The sequence below is a fragment of the Thunnus maccoyii genome, chromosome 22, assembly GCF_910596095.1.
Source record: "Thunnus maccoyii chromosome 22, fThuMac1.1, whole genome shotgun sequence".
Taxonomy (NCBI): Eukaryota; Metazoa; Chordata; class Actinopteri; order Scombriformes; family Scombridae; genus Thunnus; species Thunnus maccoyii.
The window spans coordinates 21110067-21126601 of record NC_056554.1 but is presented as its reverse complement, the minus strand read 5'-3'; the positions used below and the strand labels follow the sequence as shown (position 1 = coordinate 21126601).

General features: G+C 39.3%; 1 protein-coding gene across 12 annotated transcripts in view; it reads left to right on the top strand.

Moving 5' to 3' along the window:
* Positions 1-16535, top strand: part of dysf (dysferlin, limb girdle muscular dystrophy 2B (autosomal recessive)) — a 104619-nt gene that overhangs the window by 29326 nt on the left and 58758 nt on the right. For 8 of the 12 annotated variants that reach the window (XM_042401012.1, XM_042401017.1, XM_042401013.1 and 5 more), the window contains 18 exons: positions 1979-2011; positions 2296-2411; positions 3256-3369; positions 3460-3637; positions 4710-4834; positions 4944-5050; positions 5133-5328; positions 6263-6409; positions 6527-6658; positions 7365-7531; positions 8222-8336; positions 8436-8541; positions 8633-8775; positions 10153-10326; positions 10692-10776; positions 10887-10964; positions 15532-15713; positions 15842-15982. In XM_042401012.1, coding sequence (XP_042256946.1) covers positions 1979-2011; positions 2296-2411; positions 3256-3369; positions 3460-3637; positions 4710-4834; positions 4944-5050; positions 5133-5328; positions 6263-6409; positions 6527-6658; positions 7365-7531; positions 8222-8336; positions 8436-8541; positions 8633-8775; positions 10153-10326; positions 10692-10776; positions 10887-10964; positions 15532-15713; positions 15842-15982 — 2339 coding nt within the window. The remainder of the gene's footprint in view (positions 1-1978; positions 2012-2295; positions 2412-3255; positions 3370-3459; positions 3638-4709; positions 4835-4943; positions 5051-5132; positions 5329-6262; positions 6410-6526; positions 6659-7364; positions 7532-8221; positions 8337-8435; positions 8542-8632; positions 8776-10152; positions 10327-10691; positions 10777-10886; positions 10965-15531; positions 15714-15841; positions 15983-16535) is intronic. The other 4 variants (XM_042401014.1, XM_042401018.1, XM_042401023.1 and 1 more) reach the window with 1 other exon arrangement.

Here is a 16535-nt window from a genome sequence, read left to right as displayed (position 1 = left end):
TTCACTGATTTGGTGTGGTTGTGACAAGTTGCCTGGTCTGCTCTGAATTGATCTGAATCTATCGGTTTTGTGTGGTACAACTTGTTCTTGAATGAATGACTTATTTTATACATAAACATATCAAGGATTTTAGCCACTTCACATACATTTCTACTCGTGCAGAACTCAGTTTGCATCTGTCTGGCATTTAAGAGTTGGCTCTGAAGTCCTGTGTGAGAACTGAAACTTGGATTTGATTTGTGGTTTTGTGAATATAACAAAGCATGTATGTTTGCTCAGTGACATGCATGAAGACTAACTTGACAATGTTCGTGTGCTGAACACTGACATTGAGTTTTCGGTCCTTGGGAGTGCCTCACAGATGTCTCATCGTTGTCCCCGACAGAGACGACATGCATGAGTTTTGCTCACCCTGTGTGTGTGACAGATTTCTTCTTTGTCTTTTTCCTGGAAAACACCATGTGAATAATGATGAGTCATCAGCAAGTGACAGCTCAATGCCACCAAACTGTGGCTCAGACAAACCAGAAAGAATGAATAACATTAACTTTTTATATTGAATTACTGTTATCAGTCTCCCAAAAGAATCTGCTGATAGAAAACTTTAGAATTTTATTTGTGTCTCAATTCTGAGTTCAAGTTGGGACATTTTGAGCATAAAAAAAAGATTTCAGAGAGATTCTTATCACTCAGGATGCCAATAAATTAATTTTTATTATTGCTTTTATCTATATAAAATACTCAATAATAATCTGTCTCAGTTTTACTTATTGCTGTTTTGACTCTAATAAAATCTCTAGTAGGATTATTGGCTACTGAGAAAGCAGAGACAGAATATATTTTTGTTTGTTTAAGTGATTATAATTTTTCTACAAACAGAACTTAAAAAATGTCCCAGTACACTCTTTGAATTGAGACACTAATATAATATAAGTCATAAATAGTCTAAATAGTCAAATAATAAACTTATCTTAGTTTTAGAAAAGGTTTCTGAGTCATATTTCTTGAAAAAAAAAAAGACCTTAACCAGAATTTAGCTGATTGGCTCACTGTGTTTGTTTGCAGTCACACTCAAAAATCAATTAATAATGGTCTAAATAATTGAAATACCTTGTTTGGAATATCTTAAAGGACCACACCAGTTACAGCTCCTCAACTACAATCTATCATATTGAGTTTTACATTTTCTGATGTACTTTCCTTGCTCTTCAGGCAGTCATTGGTTTCCATTAATTTGTGTAAGGTTTAAAAATAAATCTGCAACGATAATGCAGCTTTGACAAAAATTATGTACAGCCTTGATGTTCACAGTGATGCATTACTCAAGCCAATTCAATGTTGGATGGAACTGAACAACACATAAATAGAGGAGGAAATTAATTAAAATCGGATGGTTTCCAAAATGGTAATCTGTGATTGATATGTTTATATTATATGTGATTTGTATGGGTTAAAAAAACCACTGGTATGGTCCTTTAAACAAATGAGACCATGGCTGACAAAACTAGAGCCCTGGATTTCACAGAGGCACCGTTAGCGCTTGTATTTTCCATCAGTCTTTCCCTTCTTCCTCTATCCTCTGTCATCAATAACTGTGAATGAAGACCAGAGTCAAGCAGATTTCTCCCTAAATTGTGCAGGAGATCAAAAAATGCTTTTGGCAGCAATGGTCTCATTATTTGCATCATTTTAAAATATATTACTCTAACCTTATAAACTTACTGAACTTGTTTCCTACTTCTTCTCCAGTGGTTGAAATTATCAGTAATTTCACTCACTTCTCAGTAATGTTTCAAGTCATTTACTTGAAACAAACCAAATGATCTTCGCATTTGGTTTCTTGGCGTCGTGTGTACTGTTTGAGTTTGTGGTCCAGTGCATCTGTTTGGGTTTGAGTGGCGTTCAAAGACATCTGTTTCCTTTCTGTCTGACTCATTTGTCTGTGATTCTGAACCATCCTTCCTCTCTACGCACTCAGATGACTTGTCTCCACGGACCGTCCACCCTGGCAGTACGTCCACCATCCTCTCTACACAACTTTTATATTGAAAATATAAATCATAAACAAAAGCACTTGAAGGAAAACTCTTAATAATTCTTGTGTTTTGTTATTCTCTTCTTCTTCTCAACTCATATTTGTTTCCAACTTTCCAAATTCTGCTGAAATTTTGCACTCTGTGTCAATCAATTCAATCATTTCATCTTGTTTAATCAATCTTTTCTTCATTTCTATCGATGTTCCAACATCCTGCCATGTTAACAATAAAACTAATTGTCCATTTCGTCTCATTGCAGTGGACGACAGTCTTGGTTTCTTGCCGACGTTCGGCCCGTGTTTCGTCAACCTGTACGGCAGCCCAAGAGAGTTCACCGCCTTCAATGACCCTCATGAAACTCTAAACCTCGGAAAAGTAACTCTATTAATCTAATAGACTCTAATCTAATAATCTACATGTTTTTCTTTTTGAACAAAATAAACCAGTCACCTCAGACTTAAAGGTACTCTATGGAGTTTTTGGCCACAAGTAGCAATTTGAAGCAACGTTTCTGTGAGCAGTTATTTGTATTTTGTGCATTTCGTAGCATTGCTTTATTTGAATTAAAAAATCAGCTTTACTATCCTCACACAGTCCTGTTGATGGTTTTATGCTATTTAACTGATTGACAGTCGCATTAAGAAACATTAGCAAGTGCCAGCAAAATGCAGGAAGAAGGAGACTGATAGCTTGCAAATGTGGATGCAAAACATGCATCAAAATTTGCAAAAAAAATTGGCTTTAAAAATGTTTTATGACAAAGGAATTCATAACATTTGTTAGGCCTAAAAGATAAACACAAAATGTAAACATAACTTTGTTATTGTTGTGTACAAGAAAACTTCACAGAGTCCCTTTAAAAATAGAAAATAATGGACTATGTATCACTTAATTCTGTTAAATCTTTAATTGTGGCTGGTTGGTATCATTAAGATAACTTGTCTGAATTCAATTAAAAGCTCATCTTGTTAAATGCTCATTTTGATGATGTTTACACTAAATGTGTAGTGATATTTTTATGGCTGCTCCATTCCAAAAATAGTTAAATATCCCTAAAATTCAGCCAGAAATATTAAGTGTCTTTGAAACAAATTTTAAAATAAAGTTCTTTGAACAGTATTTTGCTGTTTTAATGATCCATGTCGCACCTTTAAAAATGTGATAATGTCACAAAGTGTAAACCATTCGTGCCTCTCTTCCTCTTCCTTCTGTCTCCCAGGGGGAGGGCGTGGCGTACCGAGGTCGAGTTTTACTTGAACTAACCACAAAACTGGTGGACAAACCGGAGCAAAAAATCGAAGACATACCATCAGATGATTTGCTGGTGGTTGAGGTGAGATGGAAAGAAGGTTGTAAACGCTTCAACACAGAAAGATAGATATCACTCATCCATTCTTTTTTAAAATCTCTCTTCATCTAACAGAAGTTTCTCAGGAAGAGGAAGTTCTCTCTCTTCGTCGCGTTTTACTCGGCCACGCTCCTCCAGGACGTCGACGACGCCATCCAGTTCGAAGTCAGCATCGGCAACTACGGCAACAAGTTCGACTACACCTGCCTCCCTCTGGCGTCCACCACACAGTTCAGCAGGGCTGTGTTCGATGGTAGGTCAAAGCTGTCGAGCCAGAGGTCAAAGGTGAGGTTGTATTTACTGCCACTGAAGTCCAGGTGAAATCTATAAATATTTAAATGTGCAGTAAAGCATCCAAACGTCTTTATGTGTGCAGTAAATCTGCAATACTGGTGTAAATGTGCAATAAGTGGAGATTCATGTATCAATATACATAGAAATAAACTGTTATAGATGTGCAGCAGATAGATGTGTATGTGCAGTAAAGCAATATAAATATGCATTAAATTAAAATACATGTGCAGCAAAGTGGCATGCATGCACAGTTAACCGATAAAGATGTAATAAATTAAAGTATGTTCACAGTAAGAGTTGAACTTTGGGAAGAATTTAACTTGCATTTTGCATTTGCACAACAGAAGCTGATGAGACATGCAAACAAACAAACATCAGTTCATGTTTTTGGCTTTTTACGATTGATAATGGCATTTATTCAGCTCATGAACCGCCGATTTAGAGGATTTTACTGCGTTGTAGCTGGAAACAAAAACAGCAGCAAGTTTTTTTTTAATTTTACTTTATTTGTAGTTTTTTACAGTGTTTCCCTTAGTAGGTTTTTGTTAATCCAAGTTAGTTATCCGTTCACTAACACTGATTAGTTAGTGAGTGCAATACTACTTAACTTGTTTTATTTAATTGTATATTTAATTTACACACTTTGCCTCATTTGCACATCTGTTTTTTTTAGTATTTTTAATGTTTTTATTCTTTTAAATATGCTCTGACACTTTACTCACCACTGTTCATTGTGTTCTAATATTTCAGCGATAGTGTAAACTCTTGCATGTAGTATATTTTGCACATGTCTGTACATATGGAGATTATGTACTTATATTATGTGTACATCATATTTTTCTATATGCAGCTGTAAGCAACACTTGAGCCCAAGTCTCTGGGTATATTATACATATATTTATATATTCTCTTATCTTATAATGAGCTTTGATTGTAGAATAATGTTGATTGATTTGCTGATGATGGTTTAAGAACAATGATTGTGTTGTTGATCGTGTGTGTGTGTGTGTGTGTGTGTGTGTGTGTTTTAGGTTGCCAGTACTACTACCTCCCTTGGGGAAACGTTAAGCCAGTAGTGGTTCTGTCCTCTGAATGGGAAGATATCAAACCGAGGATCGAGGCTCTCAACATGCTGCTGGTCATCATCGACAGACTGGTTGGTTCTTCATCTGTGTGCTCATGTGCATCTGTCTTTATTGGGAGTTATTTGAGTTGTCGACTTTCACATTCATTCACCATCTGAACGTGTGTGTGTGTGTGTGCAGGAGGAGAACCTGCGGCGTGTGCAGCTGGAAGTGAAGGCGGGCAGTGATCTGGAGGAGGTGGAGCTCCGAGTGGTCGAGCTGTTGGATCAGGTCATCACAGACTGCAGGTAAACGCTCTTAAAGTGTGGATCCCGTTCTGATCTCTGATCCTGCACCTCTCTTCACTATCCTCTCTCTTCGTGTCTCCAGTGAGAAGCTGCCCTCTCTCGACCACTGGCAGTGCGCGACCCCTCTGGACCGCTCGTTGAGGCACATTCGTACTCTGCACCTGGAACAGATTGTGAAGGCGGCGCAGGCTCTCAAACACGGGCCGGCTACTGAGCTCTCCACTGTGATGGAGCAGGCTGAGGACTGGGCCAGCAGGCTGAGAACCATAGCCGAGGAGGTGTGTGAGCAGTGTGATCCTGCCTGCTGATCCTGTCAATTTTCTTGATTAATCGATAAGTTGTTTGATCTATAAATATCAGAAAATGTTGATTATTGTTTCCCAAAGCCCAAGATGCAACAGTCCACAACCCAAAGATATTCAGTTTACTGTCATAAAAGACTAAAGAAACCAGAAAATATTCACATTTAAGAAGCTGGAACCAGAGAATTTGGGTGTTTTTTCTTTAAAAAAAATACTCAAAACGATTAATCGATTATTAAAATAGTTGCCGAATCATTCTCTGTTAATCAACTAATCGTTGCAGCTCTAATGCCAACAACCCAGATAAATGTCAAAAAAGAAGTTGTACATCTACAGAAGGAAAAATTAGATTTAGGTTTGCAAGAAATTGTTTTTTGCCAAATTTCCTGACACATTTTTCATGTCTGTAATGTCCTTTTTTGGACACTTTACTAACAAAAACAGAAAACATCTAAAGCAAGAGTAAAAAATGTTGTGATCTTGATCAATATTTACTGAGTTTTGCAGTTTCCCAGCAGATTTTGAACGTGACGTGTGATGTAATAATGTACATATAATACTTTAAAGGAAACAACATCAGTGTTATTCTTTAAAAACATCTTTACAAAAAGCCCTTTTTTTGTTTTTGATGTCTATATTTTTAACTGAATGTTATTCTTGCAACTGATTTTGCTGATGATGATGATGATGGTGATGAGGAGGAAGAGGAAGAGTAGGAGGCAGTGGAGAAGGAAGAATATAATGATCACTGTTATTAAATTAATTTGGTTTTATTAAAAGAGGAACATTTACATTTTAATAAGAAGATGAAACACTATTAATAAACTCTCTCTCTCTCTCTCTCTCTCTCTCTCTCTCTCTCTCTCTCTCTCTCTCCCTCTGTGTGTGCCTGTCTATGTCTCTCGCCCAGCCCCAGAACAGTCTTCCAGACATAGTGATCTGGATGCTGCAGGGTGACCGCAGGGTGGCGTACCACCGGATCCCAGCGCACACGGTGCTCTTCTCCCAGGAGCATTGTGGGAAACACTGCGGACAACTGCAGACTGTCTTCCTCAAGGTACTTTATACACACATAGAAACACACACAAACACATTTATCTTTCCTGAAATAAAGTGTGGCTAACCTGTGTGTGTGTGTGTGTGTGTGTGTGTGTGTGTGTGTGTGTGTGTACAGTACCCACAGGGCAGCGGCGGAGAAGCCAAACTTCCTGGTCAGCTGAGGGTCAAAGTCTGGTTTGGATTGGCCGCTGATGTGAAACACTTCAACCAATACGCTGAAGGAAAACTGTCCGTCTTTGCTGAAACGGTAAGATTCAAACTGCTGCCGGCGGTGGTGAGGATCACAGAGGATCTTCTAACGGTCAGAACGAACAGGAGGAAAGATTACAGCAAGCAAAACCTCTTTCCAATGTGAACTTTAACAGCAACTTACAACAGCCTTCAGCACAAACAGTTCTACAGCTCTAAGTGCATTTCCATCAGTTTTCATTTGTGCATAAAAAAGCTGCAGACACGCCGGAAATTTAAACAAAAAGTTGAAACACTATGGAAAAGTTTTTACATTTGGCCGAAGTGAAAAGTTAGACTGACTCAACAAATCATCAATTATATGACTTATAACTTTTTTGCTCCACTGAACAGACGAAAACATATCTGTGTGCAGTGATGAGGAAATTGTAACGTTCTTCAAATTAAAGCCTTAAACCAACATTTTGTCATATTTCTATCACATTTTCTTTTCCTACATTTGAGATTTGTCTGGCGCTCTTTTAATTACGTCATTCCTCCGTCAATTTATGCTGTTTTTGAATGGAAACCTCTTTATTGACAGTGACGGTCTGTAAATTAAGCACAAGTCAACACACTTGCAGTTATTCCTTCATATTACAGGTTTTATGTGTTTTATATACATTCTTCATGTTTTATTTATCTAACATTGTACAAAAACTTCAAGATGCCGTGCTATGATGTCATCCCGTGACCCAGATCTGTCAAATCGTGTCTTTCTGTAGTATGAGAACCAGACCCGGCTCGCCCTGGTGGGCAGCTGGGGGACTACTGGTCTGACGTACCCCAAGTTCAGCGACGTCACCGGAAGAGTGAAACTACCCAAAGAGAGTTTCAAACCCTCGCCTGGCTGGACCTGGGCCGGAGACTGGTTCATCAGCCCGGAGAAGACGTGAGTCTGTGTGTGTGTGTGTGTATGATAGAGGTGTGAATTTAGTATATTTAACCCCAACCATCATTATTGATTAATTATTTTGAAAGCCAGACAGAAATTTAAACATATTTTAGACCTTATACCAAACTGTAAAACTGTTGTTGATATATTTATCTTTGTATTTTAACTGATACCCAAGTTGCTTCATATGATTTCTTTATGTTTTTAATTTTTAAATATATATATATATATATATATATATATGTGTGAATTAGTTTTTTGGGGGCATTTAAAAAATTGGAAAAAGACAAAGTAGAAAAAAGAAAAGAACAGAATCATCAGGTCATATCAGTCATATTGTAATTTATTTATCATTTGACTTCTTCTTGATGATTTTATATGTTCATGAAGAATGTTTCAAGTTATTAGTAAAGGTAATTTTTGTAAAAGTATCTGATTGTGTGTATTCATGTGTCTGAATGCTCTTTAATGCACTGTGCTGGCAATGGTTTGATCTTTTTCTGTTTTTTTTCTCTTTAGGATTTACATGTTTTTATCGTTTTTTAAGGGATTTTTAGATGTATATCTTTATAAAATCCTGTTCTGTTGTTGTACTGGGAGGCAGCATTTCAGTTTTTGTGTGTATTCAAGTACACACAGTAAGAAAATGACAATAAACTAAATCTTGAATCTTTAATAATCTTTCAGACTGCTGTTCGACGTGGACGCCGGTCACATGATCTTCACAGAGGAAGTGTTTGAAAACCAGATGAGGTTACCGGGCGGACAGTGGATCGGCATGCCGGAGGGTTACACTGATGTGGTACGTGTGTGTGTTTATATGTGTGTGTGTGTGTGTTTCTGTACATGTCACGACTTCACTCACATCTCTGTAAATCTAAAAACCGAACGTGTGTGTCAGAACGGGGAGAAAGCCGTGCCGAAGGACGAGGTGGAGTGTCCTCCCGGCTGGGTGTGGGACGAGGTGGAGTGGAGCGAAGACCTCAACAGAGCTGTGGATGATCAAGGTACCGTTGATTAAACAAGAAAGCTTCTTCTTCATTATCTACAGCCACATAATCCCAACCTCTGTGTGTGTGTTTATGTGTGTGTGTTCAGGCTGGGAGTACGGCATCACCATCCCTCCAGACCGCCGTCCCAAGTCCTGGGTACCGGCCGAGAAGATGTATCACACCAACCGACGGAGGCGTTGGATACGGTTGAGACGACGAGACCAGCAGAAGATGGAAGCGCTCCGAAAGGTAACGAGAGAGTTTTTAAACAGGTGAAACTGTTCTGGTTAAAGAGGTGAAAGATGATGAAAAGCTTTGTAGATCTGAGGAGAACTGCGGAGTCGGGGGATGAATATCTGAGGGTTCAAGGCAATTTAACCTTACAGACAGACATTTGGCCCTTTGTTCATGTAAAGATATTGATTAGTGCAGCTTTAAACTCAGAGTTTAATCGCTTTCTATCCAGTTTTTTTTACAGCAAAGAATAATTCAGCAACTGCAAGATGAAAATGTTGTCAGATGAAGTGTTTAAACTACTGAACGCCCATGAAAATATATAAGAAACACTGGCTGATAAAAGATCCACGATCATAGATTTTTATGTGCTGAGTCTGTGTTCACTACCACAAACACTTTATTACTTTTTACATTACTATTATTTTTTTGTTTTTCAAGAAAAAAATGATTTGTTTTTGACATCCACATATGATAAAAACAAACTTTTACCGTCATATAATCAGCTGTACATGGATTTAAAGCGAACAAACGCTTATTAAAAAGAAAGCTTATACAAAGACCTCCTAAAAACTCAAGACAACATAAACTGAATTACAATAAACAAGAATAACAATTAACGTTTTGACACACTTAAATGTCTTTTTTCATATGAGTTAAGTAGCTTATAGTGGTTGAAAGCTAAACTCAAAATAGATTTGATCAAGTATATGAAAGGACTAAATTTGTTAAGCTGCTGGATATAGATTCAGAATAATGCTGCTGAACTCCGGTTGTGGGTTTGATGAAGAGGAAGATTTCTGAGGAGACAAAGACTCATTTTCTTCCCCATTTGCTATTTTTATTGTCTTAAAAACAATACATGTTTACATAATTATTTCTCCCTTATTCCATACGCTGTGTTTACCTGTTTATGTGTTCATTATAGTCATGTACTTACATCATGTTGTCTCTCAAGTATGTAAATGCTTTGACAACATCTTTTTAAACCAAAATGTCTAAATGCTAGTAAAGTTTCACTGCATTGAATTGAGTCAAGAGATGATGGATAGAAGTAGAGAATATGCAGCTGTTAATTAATATTAATATGGATCAATAATCTCTTTTACATCCAGTTCAGCCAATAAACATTTAATTCTCATCAGCTGGATTTTCACAACAGTCCTCAGTCTTCATCATGTCATCCTCTAATGTGCGTAGTTTCCTGTATGAACCACTAGATGGCGGTCTAGTCGCACAAATGAGCAAAAGAAGAGCTGAGATGTAACAACAGCTTCTGGGTTCAAAACATGTCACTTTAAACTTGTGTTACATCATATAATCTGAGTTTATATCTTTGTTCAGAGATAAAAAATAATGGAATGAATCATGAATGTGTGTCTGTGTTTACAGCAACGTCCGGACGAGGCGGAGAGGGAAGGCTGGGAGTACGCCTCGCTGTTCGGCTGGAGGTTCCACCTGAAGCCGAGGAAGACGGACAGCTTCAGGAGGCGCAGGTGGAGGTGCCGCATGGAGCCGCTGGAGAAGACGGGACCGGCCGCCATCTTTGCTCTGGAGTGCTCTCTGGTGAGAGAGACACAAGTTAAACACACCGAAGAAGAAAAAAACATGTTTACTGATGCGATTTCTGGACTTTTCACATTCATAAAACGTCAAATAACTGCATTTAAGATAAACTACAAGACCAAAAGCTGAAGTTTGCTTCCATTTAGCCACAAAAGAATGAGTGAAGTCGCTCATTTTTGGCTACGTTGTGTATATTAAGACTTTTAAAGGCCCTGCAGAAGGAAAACATGCAGCAATTATTCATGAATATTGTATTTTATAGCAGCTTCAAGTCAGAGTTTTCTATTCTTCTTTATTCTGAATGTCATTTTCCTCCTTTTTTGGCCTTCTTCCTGTCAATCCTCTTCCTCCTCTTCCTCTCACAGAGCAGCATAGAGGACAAGAACGACGACAAGTCAGTCACAACCACGTTCGGAGTCAACCGACCGACCATATCCTGTTTCTTTGACCGTAAGACAGCGTACACTCTTTACTTTATCTCTTCTTTATCTCCTCCACCTTCTTCTTCTACTTCTTTTTTCCCAGTATAATGACGTATGTGTGTGTGTGTGTGTGTGTAGGTGGAACCCGCTACCACTTGCGCTGCTACCTGTACCAAGCCAGAGACCTGCTGGCTATGGACAAAGACAGCTTCTCAGGTGACGTACAGCGACTTATTTAAAATCTTTGACATGTTTCCCATCATGCATCTGTCACGTATCAGTGTCAATGCTGGTAAATTGCGCCATCTGGTGGCTGGAAAGTCTTATTTGCTTGGTAGAAAGTGAACTTAAACATGCAATCACACACTCAACCCACCAGGAACAGCTCCAAACAACTTTCAGATCGAATTGTTCCACCAGCTTCTGAAACTCATTTCAATCTCTCAGTCGGTATTTCTTTCATTTGTCCAAAACTCTTCTACAACACTCGCTTTTAGAAGTTGAATGATACTTTTTTCTACATGCACAAAACAACTACAACACCCACGAAACAGCTCAGTCACCAGAATAACATGTTGGCATCGTACATTTCTGCAAAAACCACAGATGCATCGAATCTCTACATGTAACACGTAGCAGCGTATCGACATCTCTACACTCCGTATCTCAGGGAAAAGTAATGTAGCTCAGATGACATGTGTGTGAGCTCACTTCCATGTTGAAAGAAAGTTGAAAAAGCATCAAAGCAGCAGAGACCACTCACTGTTCGAGGCTACCGCTCGCTTCCCGCTTCGACCGACAAACGTGGATGTGTATTTTTAGCGAGACGTCTCTCTGGCGACAAAATGGTGTATTCTATAACCCAAACCATCTTTCCTTAACCAAGTGGTTTCAGTGCCCAAACCTAACCAGATCTTAACCTCAGCCTTGTCACATCATAAAACATCATTATACAGCTAATAACGGCTGTTTAATGTGTCATTAAATGACACTAGAAAAGCTTAAAATGCGATCCGACATTTAAAGCGTAGAGAAACGTACGACGCCAGTGTTTTATTTTGGCGATTGAGGTGCATGAGAAGCTATTCGGGTGCTTGGCGTCACTGCAGCTTGGTTTCGTCTTTATCCAAAAAAAACCTCTTTTCGAGCTCTTTAGCTGTAATCTCCGTCGTCTAAAAACTTGTCCAAATGAACTGCAGCACCTCGTCTCGCCTCTTTTTTTTTTAGTTTTTTGTGTTATTATAAAGGGAAATAAGATTTTTAATGAGGTTTTCCTACTTCTGCAGCAGCTCTGTATTGAAACTAAAGAAGTTTAGAGCTTTAATATTATGCAAATTAAAGCTTTAAACAATAAGAGCATTAAAACAATAATGATTTAACTGTTAAAAGCTCATTATTATTATTATTAGTTTGATGTTTCTGCACTGCTGCATCAGGGAGAGACTGGATAGTTACTGAAAGAAAGACTGACACAGGAAGGGGGAGAGCAAAAAAAAAAAAAAAGAAGAAAAGAGAAAATGCTTTTCTTTTATTCAAAGAGGTCATGGAAACTACGGCTACTGTGTGTGTGTGTGTGTGTGTGTGTGTGTGTGTGTGTGTGTGTGTGTGTGTGTGTGATAATCAGAAACCCCACCGCAGATGTAAAAACAGAGACGGAGCTTTAAAAGACGGGGAGGGATGAGTAGACGGAGAAAAGAGAAGAAATGATAGATGATGGAGATACAGATGGAAGGAGGGAGGTTTGGTTAAAAAAAAGAGGGAAAGAAAGAAAGAAAGAGCATCCTGGCCCCTGACTGAAATGATAAATTAGTATCACTCTCGCCCCTTGTTAGCGCACACACACACACACACACACACACACACACACACACAGTGTAACGGATGAGTAGAGTTGATGGATGGCTTTCAGTTGTGTGTTAATCTGGTATTACATGGCGTCTGGGCGGCCATGATTAAAGACTGACTCAACTATCAAACACTGACTTCCTTCTGTCTGTTTCTACCTACCGGGCTAAATCTCTCTGTCTGTCTGTCTCTCTCTCTCTCTTTCTGTCTTTCTAGTCATTCTGTCTTCTATGCTTTCATTTTGTCTTCCTTTCCTTCTATCTGTCTTTCTTTCTTTGTCTTTCTTGTCTCATTTTCAGTGATGATCCAAATTTCAACATCTAGAAATCTCTTTTTCTCCGTCCCTCCTTCATTCTTCTCTCTCTCTCATTGTCCCTCACCCTTTCTTTCCTCCATCTTTCTCCTCCTTTCTTTATTTCTGTTCTGTCTTTCTTTCTTTCTACCTACATGTCTAAATCTCTTTATTTCTGTCTTTCTGTCTCTGTATTTCTTTCTCTTGTATTTTTTAGTGATGATAAAGTCTCACATCCAGAAATCTCTCTTTTCCTCCAGTCTTCCCTCTCCTCCATCCCTCCTTCATCCTTCTCTCTCTCCATCATTGTCATCATCATGTCATTTTGTCTTCCTTTCCTTCTGTCTTTCTCATCTTTTGTCTTTCTCGTCTTGTCTCATCTTAAGTGATGATCCAAATTCCCACATCTAGAAATTTCTCCTTCCCTCTTTCATTCTTCTCTCTCTCCCTCTTGTTGTCCCTCATTCTTTCTTTCCCCCATCTTCCCCTCCCTCCTTTCTTTGTTTTTGTCCTTCTTTCTACCTATGTGTCTAAATCTCTATTTCCATCTTTCTTTCTTTCTGTCACACTTTCTTTCTTTTATTTTTATTTTTAGTGATGATAAAGTCTCATTCCATCTAGAAATCTCTCTTTTCCTCCAGTCCTCCCTCTCTTCCATCCCTCCTTCATTCTTCTCTCTCTCTCTCTCCATCCTTCACCCTTTCTTCCCTCCATCTCTCCGTCTTTCCCCTCCCTCCCTTTCTTTCTTTCTCCCTCTCTCTCCTCAGTGTTCATTGTGTTTATGTACCCCTGTGGCTCCCACTGGGACCCTGACTACCGCTGCTTCCCCTCCACACACACACACACACACACACACACACACACACACACACACACTGTACAGACGCACCACCCATGGTGACCCATTCAATTACCGTCCATTCCCAACAGCCCATTAGCTCATATAAACAGCAATACAAACAGCCCAGGGGGGTTATGTAAGTTTGTGTGTTTGTGTGTGTGCGTGTGTGTGTGTGTGTGTGTGTGTGTGTGTGTGTGTGTGTGTGTCAGTTGCAGGGTTAATTGAGGGCTGGTGGGAAAATGCAACTTAGCTTCTGTTTACCCTGATGCTAACGGCTCCATAGAGACTCTTTTCCTGGCCTGGAATAACAAACTACTCGCTCTGTATGTGTGTCACTGTACATGTATGTGTGTGTGTGTGTTTTTATGCATGTGTCCACATTGAAAGTCATATGTGTGTGTGTGTGTGTGTGTGTGTGTGTGTGTGTGTGGCTGTGTTAACATGGAGGAGAGTGGTTGTGACCTGGAATAACAAACCTCTCCGAGCGGCGTTCCCAGCCCTCCGTCTCGAGCTCGGCATTCCCAAGCTGCTGATGTCACCGAGTGGGACGCCAGGATAGTTTAGACACACATATTTAAGTTTGGACCGCTATACTTGCGAGGACCCTGATTAAGAATGCATTCCCGAGCTCCAACGCTAACCTCATCCTTTACTGACATCGTAGGACAGGAACTTCAGCTGAGGCTCATAAACGGCTGCTGGAAACCTGTTGTTACTGCTTCTCTGCTGTTTTATTCAGGCTCAGTTTACATGTATTTTCATTTTAACTTTCTAAAATTGTTTTCAGCTGATTTCTCTAAATGTGAAGCACTTTCTTGCATGAATGGTGCCATAAAGTTGGGTCACTTTTGCACCTGTAGTTCTGTTCATTTGACCATGCACAAGGAAAAATAGGTACATTGTCACCTTTTAGCTCAGGGCCTCATTTCCCAAAAGCATTTTAAGACTAAAATCTATCTTACAAACCCTCTTAAACTTAAGTGGTGTTTCCCAAAAGCATCTTAAGACTGTTAGAAATGATTGCAGATTAAGAAGTGACTCCTAAACACTTTTTAGGAGGATAAAAGCATCTTAAGAAGCAACGCAAGTTGCAGGAGGAACCGAGAACTAGGGTAAACATCCCTATTAAGCCCACCAAATCCACTTTTCAGACATTTTTCATATATAATGCCCCACTTTAAGTGAGAACATTTTTGTTAAAATGAAAGCCTAATCTCTCATTTGAAATGTCAATAATTAATTTATACCAATTTCTAATGTTTTTATTGTTTAATTTGTCAAAATATGTCAAAATTCTGACATGGGCTTAATGGGTACCTAACTTAATGGGTGTTCCAAATTGGCCCACTTCATGATTTGTAGATAAATAAATATATATATTAAAAAATCTTGAGAATACAAACTTGTTCTATTCAAATCTGTAATCTCTTAGCTCTCAATAGCTATTTTCATTTTGTCTCCACTTCATTCCTACGCACGTTTTATTTAAGTTTTTATTGTTTTTGTGCATTTTTAAGTCTGTAATTTTACCATGAACACCTAAGTTTTTTTGTTAAGTGATGTAAAATGAGTGATGTTGATGTTTAAATCAGAAAGTAAAACTAATCCAACACACACGCAAGTTAATTCTTGTAGAAATTGTGCACAAGTTTAAGAATGTTTGTAGAAAACACTCTTAACTTTTAAGATTGATCGTTATTGATCATTATCGTTATTAGACCTACCAGTCACCAAGTATTTTAGAGCAGCAAAATGGATTTATTTATGTTTATTAAGGTTGTGTTTGGTTGTTTGACTCCCTCCAGACCCCTACGCCATTGTGTCCTTCCTCCATCAGTCCCTGAAGACGGTGACGGTGCGCAACACCCTCAATCCCACCTGGGACCAGACGCTCATCTTCTATGAGGTGGAGATTTTTGGCGACCCGGAGGTCGTGATGGCCAATCCGCCAAACATTGTGGTGGAACTTTACGACCAGGATACCTACGTGAGTGTTTGTGAAGGCTTTGTGTGTGTCTATTTTGTCCTTGCTGAGGCTGGACTGTCGCTCTTTTTGCAGTAGCTTCTAACTTTCTTGCCAAACAAATAAATGTTTCTGATTAAATATGTGTCTAGGGAGCGGATGAGTTCATGGGCCGCTGTGTGTGCCAGCCCTCCTTCTCTCCTTCCCCTCACTTGGCCTGGTTCCCGATTCATCTAGGGGAGAAAAACGCCGGCGAACTGTTGGCCGCCTTCGAGCTCATACGCAGAGAAAAGGTCAGAGGGTCAAGCCTCCATTCTTAGCATCATCACCGCTTTGTGAATCTGTTTTGCTCGTCTTCCTCCAACGTCTGTTGTTCTCTTTTTCCTCTTCATCATATTTATATTTCGAAAAATGCATGTTGTGTTTAAGGGTTTCGGGAATACGGATACTTTATCCGGGTGCATCAGTTTTTGAGGTTTAGAGAACAATTTTAGATATGTGTGTGGGTGTAAGTGAGTCCAAGCTCAGGTCATCATGACCGGACTGCTGCAACTCGCTCCTGGTTGGACTACCAGCATGCATTGTTAAACCTCTGCAGAGGATTCAGAACACAGCGGCACATCTGGTGTTTAACCAACCAACCTAAACGAGCTCATGTCACACCTCTGTTCGTCCACCTCCGCTGGTTTTCCCGGTGTCGGCTCGCAAAAACTTCAAAGCTTTGATGCTTCCCTTCAAGGCGACCGATGTAAATGCGCCCTCCTTGTGTCATGAATGACGTCTGGTAACACCATCAATGACTGGTACAAAGTCACAATCCAGACTCTTCTAGATTGTGGTTTTGTG